At 45.3% G+C, this 16,127-nt stretch overlaps 1 protein-coding gene across 1 annotated transcript in view; it reads left to right on the top strand.

Moving 5' to 3' along the window:
• The window catches only part of LOC149452315 (protein diaphanous homolog 2-like), a 766,217-nt gene that overhangs the window by 148,284 nt on the left and 601,806 nt on the right, over positions 1–16,127 (top strand). The window contains exons 3-4 of the mRNA XM_089689522.1: positions 1,322–1,486; positions 13,859–13,963. Of these exons, the coding sequence (XP_089545648.1) occupies positions 1,322–1,486; positions 13,859–13,963 (270 nt within the window). The remainder of the gene's footprint in view (positions 1–1,321; positions 1,487–13,858; positions 13,964–16,127) is intronic.

Here is a 16,127-nt window from a genome sequence, read left to right as displayed (position 1 = left end):
GGCCCAATTTGGACCTTGTCACTTAGGGGTGGACTCACTTTTGTTTCCAGCGGTTTACACATTAATGGCGGTGTGTTGAGTTATTTTGAGGGGACAGCAAATTTACATGTTATACAAGCTGTGCACTGACTACGTCACATTGTAGCAAAGTGTCATTTCTTCAGTGTTGTCACCAGGGGCGGACTGACAACCCATGGGGCCCCCAGGCAATAGGGGATCATGGGGCCCCCAGGCAATAGGGGATCATGGGGCCCCCAGTCAATAGGGGATCATGGGGCCCCTTTGTCCTTGCCCAAACTCAAAAAAGCCTATGAAAAAGGTATCGGGAGCATCTCATGGGTCCCCCTACTGACCCCGGGCCCTCAGGCAGTGCTCAAGTTTCCAAATGGTCAGTCCGCCCCTGGTTGTCACATGAAAAGATAGAATATAATAGTTACCAGGGGCGGACTGACCATTTGTAAACTCTGGCACTGCCCGAGGGCCCGGGGTCAGTAGGGGGCCCCATGAGATGCCCCTGGTACCTTTTTCATAGACTTTTTTGAGTTTGGGCAAGGACACGGGCCCCATGATACCCTATTGCCCGGGGGCCCCATGAGTTGTCAGTCTGCCCCTGATAGTTACACAAATGTGAGATCCTGTATACCGCCATTTGTAAACGCTGTAACTTTCATGTAAACCAATTAATTTACACGTATTGGGATTTTTTTTTAGCAAAGACACGGAGCAGAATACATATTGGCCTAAATTTATGACGAAATTCTGATTTTCTAAAAAAAAAAATGTATTGGACATGTTTAATAGCAAAAAGTCAAAAATATTTTTTCTTTTCAAAATTGTCTTTTTTATTTATAGCGCAAAAAAAAAAAAAAACCCAGAGGGGATCAATAATCACTGAAAGAAAGCTCCATTTGTGGGAAAAAAAAGGACATAAATTTCATTTGGGTGCAGCGTTGCATGACCGCGCAATGGTCAGTGAAAGTAACGCAGCGCTGTAACACAAACAATGGCCTGGCCAGGAAATTTTGAGGAAATTTTCCACGTGGGATAAATGTAGAACTTTGTCACAAAGTCTCTATTCCTAGACAGGAGTGGCCAGGAGGGAGAGGGGGGAGGGGGGGTGGTAATGCAGCCAGGATTGCTGGACCGAAACTCTTGGCCGAACGATTTCCTCCGATTCACGTCTCGACTTCCAGAAAGGAAAATAGAATTCAGACTACAATTTCTCTAATCTTTGAAAAATGTGTTTTGTATCCTGTTAGAGATCTGCTGCTCTCTGATTGGTCCTTTTCTTTGTTTGATTCTATTTTCTTTTTACTCGTAGAGAGACAGGTTAACCAGCTTCAGGAAATCTGGCGTGAAAAAAGAGAAACCGCTCATCCAGCACCTCACCGACTCCCAGTCGGCGGTCACGGAGTTCCCGATCCCGGAGGAAAGCAAGATGAATCTGTCCGAGAAGGAAATCATGGATCTCTTTGAGAAAATGATGGTGAGTGACTCCGCATTCAGTACAATGGCTTCAATGATGAAGACACTTGAGGAAAAAATGTCCCTGAGACGGTGGTGTCACTGAAAAGAAAAATGAATCTGAATCGGTGGTGTCACTGAAAAGAAAAATGACCCAGAGTCGGTGGTGTCACTGAAAAGAAAAATGACCCAGAGTCGGTGGTGTCACTGAAAAGAAAAATGACCCTGAGTCGGTGGTGTCACTGAAAAGAAGAATGACCCTGAGTCGGTGGTGTCACTGAAAAGAATGACCCTGAGTCGGTGATGTCACTAAAAAGAGAGAATACCCCCACCAACTTAGGGGCATTTTTTCTTTTAGTGACACTGCCGACCTAGGGATATTTTTTATTTTCAGGGACTGCACTGGCGCAGGGACATTTTTTCCTTTCAATGATATCACTGACCCAGAGACAATTTTTCATTTCAGTGATACTGATTTAGGAACATTTCTGTTTTCAGTGACACCATCGTCTTAGGGACATTTTTTCATTTTAGTGTGCCCCCAACACAAGGACATTTTTTTTATTTCAGTGATACCACCAACGCAGGGACATTTTTTTATTTGAGTGACACCATCGCAGAGACATTTTTTATGTCAGTGATACCACCAACTCAGGGACAGTTTCTCATTTCATTGACACCAACACAAGGACATTTTTTTTATTTCAGTGACACCACCAATGCAGGAACATTTTTTTATTTGTGACACCACCAACGCAGAGACATTTTTTCATTTCAGTGATACCACCAACTCAGGGACATTTTTTCATTTCAGTGACACCACCAACTCAGGGACATTTTTTCATTTCAGTGACACCACCAACTCAGGGACATTTTTTCATTTCAGTGAAAACACCAACGCAGGGACATTTTCTAATTTCAGTGACACCACCGACTCAGGGACATCTTCTTTCAGTGACAACACCTACTCAGGGACATTTTCTTTCAATGACACAACCGAGGCACGGATATTTTCTCATTTCATTGACACCACCAACTCAGGGATATTTTCTCATTTCAATGACACCACCAATGCAGGGACATTTTCTCATTTTAGTGACACCACCAATGCAAGGACATTTTCTCATTTCAATAACACCACCAATGCAGGGATATTTTCTCATTTCAGCGACACCACCGGCGCAGGGACATTTTCTCATTTCAGTGACAACACCGAGTCAGAGACATTTTCTTATTTCAGTGACACCACGGAGGCAGGGACATTCAGTGACACCAATGCAAGGACATTTCAGTGACACCACCAAAGCAGGGACATTTTCTCACTTCAGTGACACCATCAAAGCAGGGACATCTCTTCTTTTACTGTAAATGGCAGCCACTCAGGTATATGTTTTCTTTTCAGTGACACCCCCAGCCCAGGGACATTATTTCCTTTGCCACTGTTAGCCCCCTGGTGCTGTTTCACTGCATGCCACAAACACTGCCAACATTTTGGTGCTCACTGCTATTTGCCCCTTCCCCTTCTCCACCCATCAAGTAGCGAGGGGGGGGGGTGTAAAATAGGTGGGGGGAGGGGTGCAGGTAATTGATCACCCTCCATATATCACCCTCCAAATATCCCTGCATCAGATAACACTGATGCAGGGATATTTTTCATTTCAGTGATACTGATTTAGGAACATTTCTGTTTTCAGTGACACCATCGTCTTAAGGACATTTTTTCATTTTAGGACATTTTTTTATTTCAGTGACACCACCAATGCAGAGACATTTTTTCATTTCAGTGACACCACCAACTCAGGGACATTTTCTTATTTCAGTGACACCTACACAGGGACATTTTCTTTCAATGACACAACCGAGGCAGGGATATTTTCTCATTTCATTTACACCACCAACTCAGGGATATTTTCTCATTTCAGTGACACCACCAATGCAGGGACATGTTCTCATTTCAGCGACACCACCGGCGCAGGGACATTTTCTTATTTCAGCGACACCACCGGCGCAGGGACATTTTCTCATTTCAGTGACACCACCAACGCAGGGACATTTTCTCATTTCAGTGACAACACCAACGCAGGAACATTTTCTCATTTCCGTGACAACACCAACGCAGGGACATTTTCTCATTTCCGTGACAACACCGACTTAGGGACATTTTCTTATTTCAGCGACACCACCGGCGCAGGGACATTTTCTTATTTCAGTGACACCACCAACGCAGGGACATTTTCTCATTTCAGTGACAACACCAACGCAGGGACATTTTCTCATTTCAGTGACAACACCAACGCAGGGACATTTTCTCATTTCCGTGACAACACCGACTTAGGGACATTTTCTTATTTTAGTGACACCACGGAGGCAGGGACATTTTCTCATTTCAGTGACACCACCAAAGCAGGGACATCTCTTCTTTTACTACAAGTGGCAGCCACTCAGGAATATGTTTTCTTTTCAGTGACACCCCCCAGCCCAGGGACATTATTTCCTTTGCCACTTTTAGCCCCCTGGTGCTGTTTCACTGCATGCCACAAACACTGCCAACATTTTGGTGCTCACTGCTATTTGCCCCTTCCCCTTCTCCACCCATCAAGCAGCGAGGGGGGGGGTGTGTAAAATAGGTGGGGGGAGGGGTGCAGGTAATCGATCACCCTCCATACACATGCACATCCCCCCCGTAGTTGGACAGGTAGTGTCCCCCGTGGAAGTCGGGCCGCGACGTGCCTCTGTCACCTACAAGACGGCGGGATGTGGATCTGTTTTTAATCCGTTCTGCATTAACAGGCCCATTATGTGATTAGGTCGGGGCTGTAATTTGCAGCCTTTTATGATCCTAAACGGCGGATCTTTGTTATAACAGCCGTATACTTTGGCCTGGAATGGGCCGAGTCATTCCCTATTAACGGAAAAACAAAAGCGCGGCTAAATATATCCGCCATGTTACTAATGCCCGCCGCCACTGGAAATACATCGAAAATATTACATCGAATTCCAACAAATGACTCAACATTATCCTCTCCTATAAACAGATTCGTACGCGGATAATCGCTTCGCTCGCCTTTCTTCTGTTCTCGCTGCGACTTTTCCACGCGCTAATTACTGCGGGTTAACACTATGAGGTGCGGGAAATGCACCGCGTGTAATTCACACGGGAGTCGCTCTGCATGTGTGAATTACATGCAAACGTTGTGCTTTGAGCTATACACTTTGTATGGTTCAAATCGCACGGCATCCGCGCCAAAAAGGTGCGGGACTTTTAAATCCACATCTGAATCGCATCGCATGGGTGTTATTTATGGCGATCTCATTGTGATCTGTTTTGGGGTGTCATTAACCCCTTCCCGCCAGCGCCTCCCGGCCTTTTAACCATTAGCCACCCGGCCTATAGCCGTTTGGCGGCCGCAAAAATGGTTTAGCTTTCCGGGGTGTACGCCATATGGCGTCCTCCCGCACATGCGCAGTTCGCGCGGTTGCAGAGCCGCGCAGCGGCGCTATCTGTCACCGGCCGTGTACCTCGGACGCGGCCAATGACAGATCTGAGTACCGACCCCCGTTGCCGGTACCATGTGACCTGCTGTGACCAATCACAGCAGGTCACATGACAGTTGTCTACAATGGATGGCTTCATTCATGCCATCCATTGTATACTAGTGCCTAGCTGTGAATGGTCACAGCAGGTCACATGCTCATGTCATGTGATTAGCTGTGGCCAAATCACAGCTAAGCACAAAAAAAAACCCTGAATGAATCGATGTCATTCAGGTAAATGCTTGCTTATAGCAAAGTAATTCTTTGCTATAAGCAAATTTGTGTAAAAAAAAAAAAAAAAAATACTGATCACTTCCCCAAAGTAGTACAATGTTACTATGGTAACATTGTACTACTTTGGTCATAGTGAAATATGAAAAAAAATCTTAAAAAAAAATAAATTTTTTTTTAATAAATTAAAAATAATTAAAAAAAAATATATATATATTTTTTTTTTTTCATACTGTCACCAGTCAGTGTCCCTGATCACTGCCATGCCAGTTATATGATGACGCTGTACTGTACTGGTGACAGTATGTAAAAAAAAAAATAGTGAAAATAATTTTTTTAATTTTTTTCATTTTCCGAAAAATTATGACAAAAAAATACAACTTCAAAAAACTCGCCATACCTCTTATGAAGTACGTCGGACTGTCTACTCTGCAAAAAGGGGTCATTTCGGGATATCTGTACTGTTCTGACATTTGGGGGGATATCTGTACTGTCCTGACATTTGGGGGGATATCTGTATTGTCCTGACATTTGGGGGATATCTGTCCTGTCCTGACATTTGGGGGATATCTGTACTGTTCTGACATTTGGGGGATATCTGTCCTGACATTTGGGGGATATCTGTACTGTTCTGACATTTGGGGGATATCTGTACTGTCCTGACATTTGGGGGATATCTGTACTGTTCTGACATTTGGGGGATATCTGTATTGTCCTGACATTTGGGGGATATCTGTCCTGTCCTGACATTTGGGGGATATCTGTACTGTCCTGACATTTGGGGGATATCTGTACTGTTCTGACATTTGGGGGATATCTGTACTGTTCTGACATTTGGGGGAGATCTGTACTGTCCTGACATTTGGGGGATATCTGTACTGTTCTGACATTTGGGGGATATCTGTACTGTCCTGACATTTGGGGGATATCTGTACTGTCCTGACATTTGGGGGATATCTGTACTGTCCTGACATTTTTGGACCTCAAGAAATTAGATTGGCTGTCAGTACTTCAGGAGTGATCAATATTCAGATCTATCCCATAGTTTGTGAACTCTATAACTTTCCTACAAACTAAATAATACATCCTAATTTGGGTTATTTTCACCAAAGACATGTAGCAGAATACATCTCGGCCTAAATTTATGAAGAACAATTATTTATTTGTAAACTTTTATAACAGAAACAAAGAAAAACGTGGGGTTTTTTTTTCACAATTTTCGGTCTTTTTTTGTTAATTTAGCAAAAAATAAAAACCCCGGCGGTGATTAAATACCACCAAAAGAAAGCTCTAGTTGTGTGAAGAAAATGATAACATTTTAGTTTGGGTACAATGTTGTATGACCGCGCAATTGTCATTCAAAGTGTGAGAGCGCTGAAACCTGAAAACTGGCCTGGGCAGGAAGGTGTAAAATTGCCCGGTATTGAAATGGTTATAAGTTTCAAACGCCGGGAGGCGGGGCGGGTGGGGTGTGGTTTAGGAATCGTGACCGCCATGACGCGTCATCACGACGGTCACATGATCGGGTAAGGTCCCGATCGAAAGAGCGGATCAGGACCTTTCCGTGAGTACCACACGTGTGCTGGGAGCGCGCATGGCGCGTGCTTCCAGCACATATGTTTTTTTCTACATGAATGCAAATGTGCGGCCGCTCGGCGTCTAGGCCCAGACGCCAGGAGGCCGCACATTTGTGTGCGGCCGGCGCAAAGGGGTTAATTTATTATTGACACCCGCAGCAGATCTCGTGCACGTGATGCGATTGCGGTGCAGTTCGGGACATGCACAGGATGCGCAGAATTTCTCGCACCGCATTAGTGTCATCCTCGGCTTATTCATTAAATTAACCCCTTGATGCCGACATAACACAAATATGCGGCCGCACAGAACTGGCCTTTTTTCTGTGGGGGCCGCATATTTGCATACCTGTCTTCGTGTTGGGAGTAAATCTCTCCCCCCCCCTCCTTCTCATCCATTCGGTATCTTTGCTCTTCTCCCAGCGGCGGTGGTGACATAGCGATTCCAGGTGTGAACTAACCGTAGACCCCCACCGTCGCACCTTGCTGTGTCCCACCGGTTTCCGCTCATTGTGAAGAGCTCCGTTGAAGTTTCAGAAAGCGGCATGCATCTGTGCATCTGTGGCAGATTGTCACTCACTCCGGCCCCGCGCGCTCGCAGCTGAGACACGTTCTCAGAAACAGATGTGACAAGAAGCGCATATTTCTACCGCGCTACAAAGTAACAGGCGGGCGGGATAATGAATTAATCGCCCACAAATTAGCATCATTTCACTTTCCATAACAAAATTGGCTTTAAAGGGCTTCTCCAACCAAACTTCTACATACACAGCCAAGAATGAATGTCAAGATTCATCTGCCAAGTGACTTGGAAAATAATGTGCACTCTCTTGCAAGCCCCCCCCCCCATTCCCAGAGGGTGGCAAGACATTTAGGCTATGGTCGTACCTTTGCAATGCAATCAGGGCTGCCTGTAGAAATCTTGGGGTCCCGCACTAGCAGGGCCCCACTCCCTTCCCCCTTACTGTAATGTCCGTGTAGAGCAGTACATATTTAGTACTACTCCTGTAGGAGTGGCACAGTTTTGGGTCCCCCTTTAGTTCGGCACAGCCAGGAAACACGCATTTTCCAAACAGATCTGCATCCTGGAGACAGTAACCAGTCCCTTAGCTTGGTTTTTCTTTTGGAATCAATTGGTGGAATTCGAACTTGGATAGGGTAAGGGTGTATGGGATTGGGTGTAAAGATGTCTGCAAGTACGGTGTGAAAGGTAGGGTGGGCCTTGGATAGGGTAAGGGTGTATGGGATTGGGTGTAAAGATGTCTGCAAGTACGATGTGAAAGGTAGGGTGGGCCTTGGATAGGGTAAGGGTGTATGGGATTGGGTGTAAAGATGTCTGCAAGTACAGTGTGAAAGCTAGGGTGGGCCTTGGATAGGGTAAGGGTGTATGGGATTGGGTGTAAAGATGTCTGCAAGTAGAATGTGAAAGGTAGGGTGGGCCTTGGATAGGGTAAGGGTGTATGGGATTGGGTGTAAAGATGTCTGCAAGTAGGATGTGAAAGGTAGGGTGGGCCTTGGATAGGGTAAGGGTGTATGGGATTGGGTGTAAAGGTGTCTGCAAGTACGATGTGAAAGGTAGGGTGGGCCTTGGATAGGGTAAGGGTGTATGGGATTGGGTGTAAAGATGTCTGCAAGTACAATGTGAAAGGTAGGGTGGGCCTTGGATAGGGTAAGGGTGTATGGGATTGGGTGTAAAGATGTCTGCAAGTAAGATGTGAAAGGTAGGGTGGGCTTTGGATAGGGTAAGGGTGTATGGGATTGGGTGTAAAGATGTCTGCAAATACAGTGTGAAAGGTAGGGTGGGCCTTGGATAGGGTAAGGGTGTATGGGATTGGGTGTAAAGATGTTTGCAAGTAGGATGTGAAAGGTAGGGTGGGCCTTGGGTAGGGTAAGGGTGTATGGGATTGGGTGTAAAGATGTCTGCAAGTACGGTGTGAAAGGTAGGGTGGGCCTTGGGTAGGGTAAGGGTGTATGGGATTGGGTGTAAAGATGTCTGCAAGTACGGTGTGAAAGGTAGGGTGGACCTTGGATAGGGTAAGGGTGTATGGGATTGGGTGTAAAGATGTCTGCAAGTACGGTGTGAAAGGTAGGGTGGGCCTTGGATAGGGTAAGGGTGTATGGGATTGGGTGTAAAGATGTCTGCAAGTACGATGTGAAAGGTAGGGTGGGCCTTGGATAGGGTAAGGGTGTATGGGATTGGGTGTAAAGATGTCTGCAAGTACGATGTGAAAGGTAGGGTGGGCCTTGGATAGGGTAAGGGGGTATGGGAACCCAAGGGTAGTGGCAACCGAGGACAACTTCTTCTTCTTGGAGAGCTAGCTAGCATCGCCTGTGGTACCACCCCAGACCGGCTCCTAATTCAGCTGCCTGAAGGTATCCCTGTACAGGGGATCCAGTGCCTATCATTCTAAATGTAAGATAGTCCCAGGTAGTAAGATAATCCAGTTTACCACTGAAGTGCTCCTTACCCTTACTGGCCCAGGGGGTGCAGGTCTACTCACTCAGTCCTTCTCTTATGCTTGTGGTGCGTTGTGGCTGCTACCAGGCCTTATGCTGGGCTGCTCCTTAACTGCTGCATAGGTGGTCCTCTCTCTGGAGGCCAGTGAAGTCCCAAGCTTTCCTCTTTCCAAGCTCCTCTGCCTGTAGGTGAGCCCCTCTTCATCTGGGCCCCCTCCCAGGTTCCTGCTTTCCAGCCTCTCACTTCCCCATCTTCCACCCAAAATCTCCTGCTGCTAAGCAGGCTTGGTCACTCTTAAGAGCTGTCCTGGCCCCTTACCAAGCCTCCTGTTGGGGATTGGCCAGGATCCCTTGAGAGTGCAGACTAGCCACGCCTTACTTCTAGAACTTTCTCCAAAATTCTAGTGCAGGGGGAAGTCTCAGAGAGCCAGTCTGCAGAGCCTCTCAGCTATGACCTAAATTTGACTCTGCTGGCTATCACACTCAGGCTCCTACTCAGCCCTGAAACTTTAGCTCCCCCTAGCTGACTAGAAGGGTGCTACACATAGGAAAGTGCAATGAACAGTATGAAATGGCAGTGCAGAGATATGGAGTATATGGTATGTAGTGCTACCCCCCCCATGGGGGCTGTTGGAAATTGCTTGTCCCCATTGGTTGCCCTGACCTTGTGAACTCCCCGATACCTCTGACACTCTGGGTACTGACATATTTTTTTCAAAGCAGATATGCAGACAGAAATGTATGACACCAACGACAATAAAGATTTGTAACCATCAATTTACTAATTTGGGTTATCTGATAGTTGCAAAACCCAGGTATTGACCTGAACAAATCACAAAAAGCAGCAGGTGATGTGAAAACAATAGCAATGCAATACACCAGTTAATTATGACAGATAGGCTGTAAGGTAGTTGTGACCCCAGAAACAAGAAAAGGAAGAGGAGGCTTTTAGTCAATGTGCTTCCTCTAGACCCTGACGTCAAAGGAAATGTGATAAACAGGCTAGAATATGAATCATTACATAAGATACAAAGCAATCAAGATATTTCTCCACTGACTTTGGGGAGTAGCGTTCCTTCGTAAGGGAGGATGATTCTCAAAGAATGATTGTTGTTTAGCCTTCTGCTAGCTCTGGTGGGGCCCAGGAATATGTGGTACCACAATAACCAATGGAATTTAGGGTAAACAGGTATTATGTTGGTTTCAATTGTAATCCTTTAAGTGATTGGGTGTAAAGATGTCTGCAAGTATGGTGTGAAAGGTAGGGTGGGCATCTGCCCGCTCACCTCTCCAATTGGCATTTGGTTCAGCAATCAGGTTGTCCTCCTGCAGACTCTTGGAAATCCACTGCAAGTTGCATGGCACCTGGCTGGCACTCGATGGGCACCTCAGAGTGTGTGGAGATGGGAGACTGGAGAGCATACCCGCGGTTCAGCCACAGCTGCAGCAACACTTTGTCCAGCGCATTCCGGCCCTGATAGAGGAGATATCTCTCCTAGCTAGGCCGCAGCACCACCATGGCACCTGGCGTCCTGGATCCGTGTTCTGCTCGCCCTGAAGCCCGGGTCCCAAAAGAGCGAATCCACTTTGCATGGTGTCCTTAATATGCTCCTGGCTTCCGTAATAGCTCCATCTTGAATCAAAAGGCTCTGACTACAAGTCCCACAATCCTCTGCTTTCAGTAAGTGGCTGCTTTCAGGAAAAGACATCAATATCTACTTGCTGAGCACTAGGGGAAGGAGTTCCCCTTATGGCAATTTGAGAAGTGTCCCTGGATTAACATTATAGCCCAGCCAACACCTGGCTACAGGTATATAGCAATGGGAAAGTGCAAGATAGTCAGTAAGCAGTATGTAATGGCAGGGTGGTCATTGAGCAGTATGTAGTGGTAGCACTGTCGGGGAACAGTATGTATTGATAGAGTAGTCAGTGAGCAGGGGAAGTTGTAGGGCAGTCTGTGAGCAGTTTGTAGTGGTCGGGTGGTCAGTGAGTAGCATGAAGCTGTAGGGCAGTCAGTGAGCAGTGTGTAGTTGTAGCATGGTCAGTGCATGCTATGTAGTGGTAGGGCAGTTAGTGAGCAGTATGAATTTGTAGGGCAGTCAGTGAGCAGTATGTAGTGGTAGGGCAGTCAGTGAGTGGTATGTAGTGGAAGGACAGTCAGTGAGCAGTATGTAGTGGTAGGGCAGTCAGTGAGTGGTATGTAGTGGAAGGACAGTCAGTGAGCAGTATGTAGTGGTAGGGCAGTCAGTGAGTGGTATGTAGTGGAAGGACAGTCAGTGGGCAGTATGTAGTGGTAGGGCAGTCAGTGAGAAGTATATAGTGGCAGGGCAGTCAGTGAGCAATATGTATTGGCAGAGTTGGGCAGAAAGCAGTAGAAGGGCAGTCAGTGAGCAGTGTGTTGTTGTAGAGTGGTCAGTGAGTACTATGTAGTTGTAGGGCAGTTAGTGAGCAGTATGAATTTGTAGGGAAGTCAGTGAGCAGTATATAGTAGTAGGGCAGTCTGTGAGTAGTATGTGGTGGCAAGGCAGGCCAGTATGTAGTGGAAGGGCAGTCAGTGAGCAGTATATAGTGGCAGGGTGATCAGTGAGCAGTATATAGTGGCAGGGTGATCAGTGAGCACTATATAGTGGCAGGGCGGTCAGTAAGCAGTATGTAGTGGCAGGGTTGGGCAGTATGTAGTAGAAGTGCAGTCAGTGAGCAGTGTGTAGTGTCAGGTTATGGCAGTATGTAGTAGCAGGGCAGTCCATGAACAGTTTGAAATGGAGGGGTGGTCACTGAGCATTTATAGTGGCAGGGCGGTCAGTGAGCGGTAAGTAGTGGGATGGCAGTCAATGAGCATTGTGTAGTGGCAGATCATCAGTCAGTCAGTCGCTTACCGCACAGCTGGAGATGGAAGACTTGCAGGGCTGCCCCCCATATTTTGACTCCAGGATATACGGTATGGGGTCCTGTGGAGGATCTATTCAAGAACCCCAAGGGACAACCTGAATCCCATGAAAACGGGAAATCCCTAGGCAGCCCCCACTGGACCACAACAAATTCAGTTGGGCCCTTGGACCAGTACAGGTGGACTGCCTGTACTGCCCCCATAGTGACCCTGACCTTAATGTGCATTGTACTAGGGCAGCACATTCATTAAATAAAATATATAGTTGGCCATCCACTATAGTTATTAAAATCATTGTTTGGCATATCAATATATAATCACTGACATGGACAGCTAACAGTTTGTTATTAAACAATTCCAGAATGTGTGGACATGTTTCATGGACAACATCCACTTCCTCAGGAACCAAATAGGCAGCAACTCCTATATGACTATAGTTGGTTGTCTTTTCACGTAAATCATATGACCTCTCCCTTCCTACAAATTTATTCCTATATACAGTACATGACCCCAATCTAGCAAGATTTTCAAAAGTGACTGTGTGGCACCAACATAGCTGATATCTTGCAGGGTTGGGGACAGGTGAGTATATAAAATCTGTAAAGAAAACAAAACCTCAGTGCTCAGGACTTCCTATTTACCACACAAATCCCCGTGAGATGCTGCTGTGCACAGGTACAAAAGACCAAAAAACTTTTAACAATGGAAACCAGCGCAAACCCACATGGTCAATTACATTACTCAGCTTAAAAAAACATTAATGTGCTGATAAAGATATATATAATGAATTATATATAAATAAATTGATATAAAAAAATATATATAAACATTAGAATCATAAGTCCAGTGACAAAAAAACAAAGTGACAAAAAAAATCCAAAAAAAACCCTCAGAAAATATATATATATATAATTACAGTCCCGTGACAAAATTAAATCAAATTAAATTATAATTTGGTTCTTCCGTGTTACTGATCCCTTCACCATCCACCAGTGCAGAAATCAACATTAACCGCACTCACCAGATATTGGTGAGTCACACGCCTTTCAGGATTGTTAAGGGCTCCTGGACCCCCTTTACTTAGTGTGAGACCTCCAAGTGCTGTTTCCTCTTATGTCTAGGTACCTCTTCTGCTTACTCCCCTCACCGAATCCCCCAAGGAAAATCAGGAAGAAGAAAAGACCATAGCGTGATACCGTATCACGCTATGGTCTTTTCTTCTTCCTGATTTTCCTTGGGGGATTCGGTGAGAGGAGTAAGCAGAAGAGGTACCTAGACATAAGAGGAAACAGCACTTGGAGGTCTCACACTAAGTAAAGGGGGTCCAGGAGCCCTTAACAATCCTGAAAGGCGTGTGACTCACCAATATCTGGTGAGTGCGGTTAATGTTGATTTCTGCACTGGTGGATGGTGAAGGGATCAGTAACACGGAAGAACCAAATTATAATTTAATTTGATTTAATTTTGTCACGGGACTGTAATTATATATATATATTTTCTGAGTTTTTTTTTTGGATTTTTTTTGTCACTTTGTTTTTTTGTCACTGGATGATTCTAATGTTTATATATATTTTTTTATATCAATTTATTTATATAAAATCTGTGACAAGTCAAAAATGTCACCAACATGTTTCTTTCAGCACAGATTTACATACATAGATGTTTGAGAGCAATACGAGTTCTAAGCCACCTCTTTTCTTCTTGATTACAGGAGGACATGAATTTGAATGAAGAGCGAAAGGCACCTTTACGTCAGAAGGATCTGGCAAGGAAGCATGAGATGGTGGTCCAGTACATCTCTGCCACTGCCAAGTCGGTAAGTTGGCTTTTTAAAACCTTCACTAGAACAGCAGATTCTCGTCTTGTAGAGTTCTTTGTCGCTGCTTATAGCATTTTTGTTTACAGCATATAGGGGACGCTGTCCTGCTCTTGCAGCCCTACCAATGCTTTTTGTTATAATTCCGTAACTTGTCATGTGCAATGTGTTGGTGTTCCTGATCTCAGGGGTTTCTAGTGCATTCAGTAATAATCCAACCCACAATAGATAATAGGGAATTATAATATTGAGTGTGTTCAGCAAATATTTGAGGAATTAGAAAGTTGGGGACAGGGGCGGACTGACAATTTATGGGGCCCCCGGGCAATAGGGGATCATGGGGCCCCTGTTTCCTTGCCCAAACTCAAAAAAGCCTATGAAAAAGGTACCAGGGGCATGTTATGGGGCACCCTACTGACCCCGGGCCCTCGGGCAGTGCCCGAGTTTCCAAATGGTCAGTCCGCCCCTCGTTGGGGATATACAGTATTCTTAGAGACCTCGGCCATATAGGACAATGTAACCGTGCCTGCTGATAACCCCTCCTTTCCTACCAGAAAAGTTTACAATGTACCCTCCAGCTTTCCTTCATCCATCAAACCATCTTGGGAAAACACAGCAACAAAACCAGTTGGAGATCTGCATGGGCGGCAACTCCAGCAGACCAATCGTCACAACCAGAACCGGTGAGGAGGAAGATGGTGAGACTGTGGATTAAGGTGAGTATTTTTGGGTGTTAGGAGCTTTAAAAAATGAACTACAGATTGTTTTACAGCACTGGAGGGAGGCATTTTTTATGTGGCTGGAGTTGAGCTGTAAACTCCAATTCCCGTTACCTTGGGTTCAGTAACTCGAAAGCCAAAAAAAAAAATAATTAAAAAAAAGTTACACTTCTATCATGTCTTTTTTCTTTTCTGCAGAAAACTTTTTTCTAGCATGGATAAGTTCATACTTTAAATTCCAAGCACATTTGCCAGACTCTCCTCCTTCTCCTCTTGCTTTTTTTAAGCTCAACAGTTAAGGTGAAATGCGTCATTGGAGAAGGCGAGTTGTACCATGGTTGAGAAGGAGCAGTGTAACATAGATGAGTTTACAGCTTCAAATCGAAGCACATTGCCCTTTTCCAGACTCTGCTTCTTCTCTTCTAGCATGTCTGACCTCAAAGCTTGGGGTGAATTGCGTCAGTGGAAAAGGCATGATGTAACATGGATGAGGAGTAGTAGTGTAACATGAATGAGTTCACAGCTTCAGTTCCAAACACATCTTCTGGCATACTCTAAATCTTCTCCTCTAGTATGTTTCACTAACAATTGGGGTGAAACGCATCAGTGTAGAAGCTGTGGTGTAACATGGATGAGTTCACAACTTCAATGCCAGGCATATTGTACTTCACCAGACCATACTACTTCTCTAGTGTGTTTCAACAGTTGAGGTGAAACGCATCAACAGAAGTGGTGTAACACGGATGAGTTCACAGGTTCAATTCCAAGCACATCTCTCTCTGCCAGACTCTGTTCCTTCTTCTCTGGTGCATTTCCCCTCAATGGTTGGGGTGAAATGCATCAGTGGAGGAGTGGTGTAACATTGATGAGTTCAAAGCTTCAATTCCACGTATATTGCCCTCTGGTAGACTCTGCTTCTTCTCCACTTGCAGGTTTCACTACAACGGTTGGGGTAAAAAAAATTCAGCATAGAAGGCATTGTGTATCACTGTCCTCCACCAGACTCTGCTCCTTCTCTTCTGGAGTGTTGCACCTCAACAGCTGGTGTGAAATGTATTATCGGAGAAGATGTAGTGTCTGGCAGAGCCCTACTAGTACATCAGTGGAGGAGTGGTGTAACATTGATGAGTTCAAAGCTTCAATTCCACGTATATTGCTCTCTGGTAGACTCTGCTTCTTCTCCACTTGCAGGTTTCACTACAACGGTTGGGGTAAAAAAAAAATTCAGCAGAGAAGGGATTGTGTATCACTGTCCTCCACCAGACTCTGCTCCTTCTCTTCTGGAGTGTTGCACCTCAACAGCTGGTGTGAAATGTATTATCGGAGAAGATGTAGTGTCTGGCAGAGCCCTACTAGTACTCTCTTATAATTTCACAACTTGCAATGTACAGTGTGTCAGTGTTTCTGATCTCCAGATTTGGAGGAAAATTCAGACTGTGGTGGAT

This window comes from Staurois parvus, unplaced genomic scaffold (assembly GCF_062004578.1).
Source record: "Staurois parvus isolate SC_StPar_1 unplaced genomic scaffold, SC_StPar_1.0 ptg000481l, whole genome shotgun sequence".
Taxonomy (NCBI): domain Eukaryota; kingdom Metazoa; phylum Chordata; class Amphibia; order Anura; family Ranidae; genus Staurois; species Staurois parvus.
The sequence above is the reverse complement of the archived record's forward strand: the minus strand, read 5'-3'. Positions and strand labels throughout refer to the sequence as shown.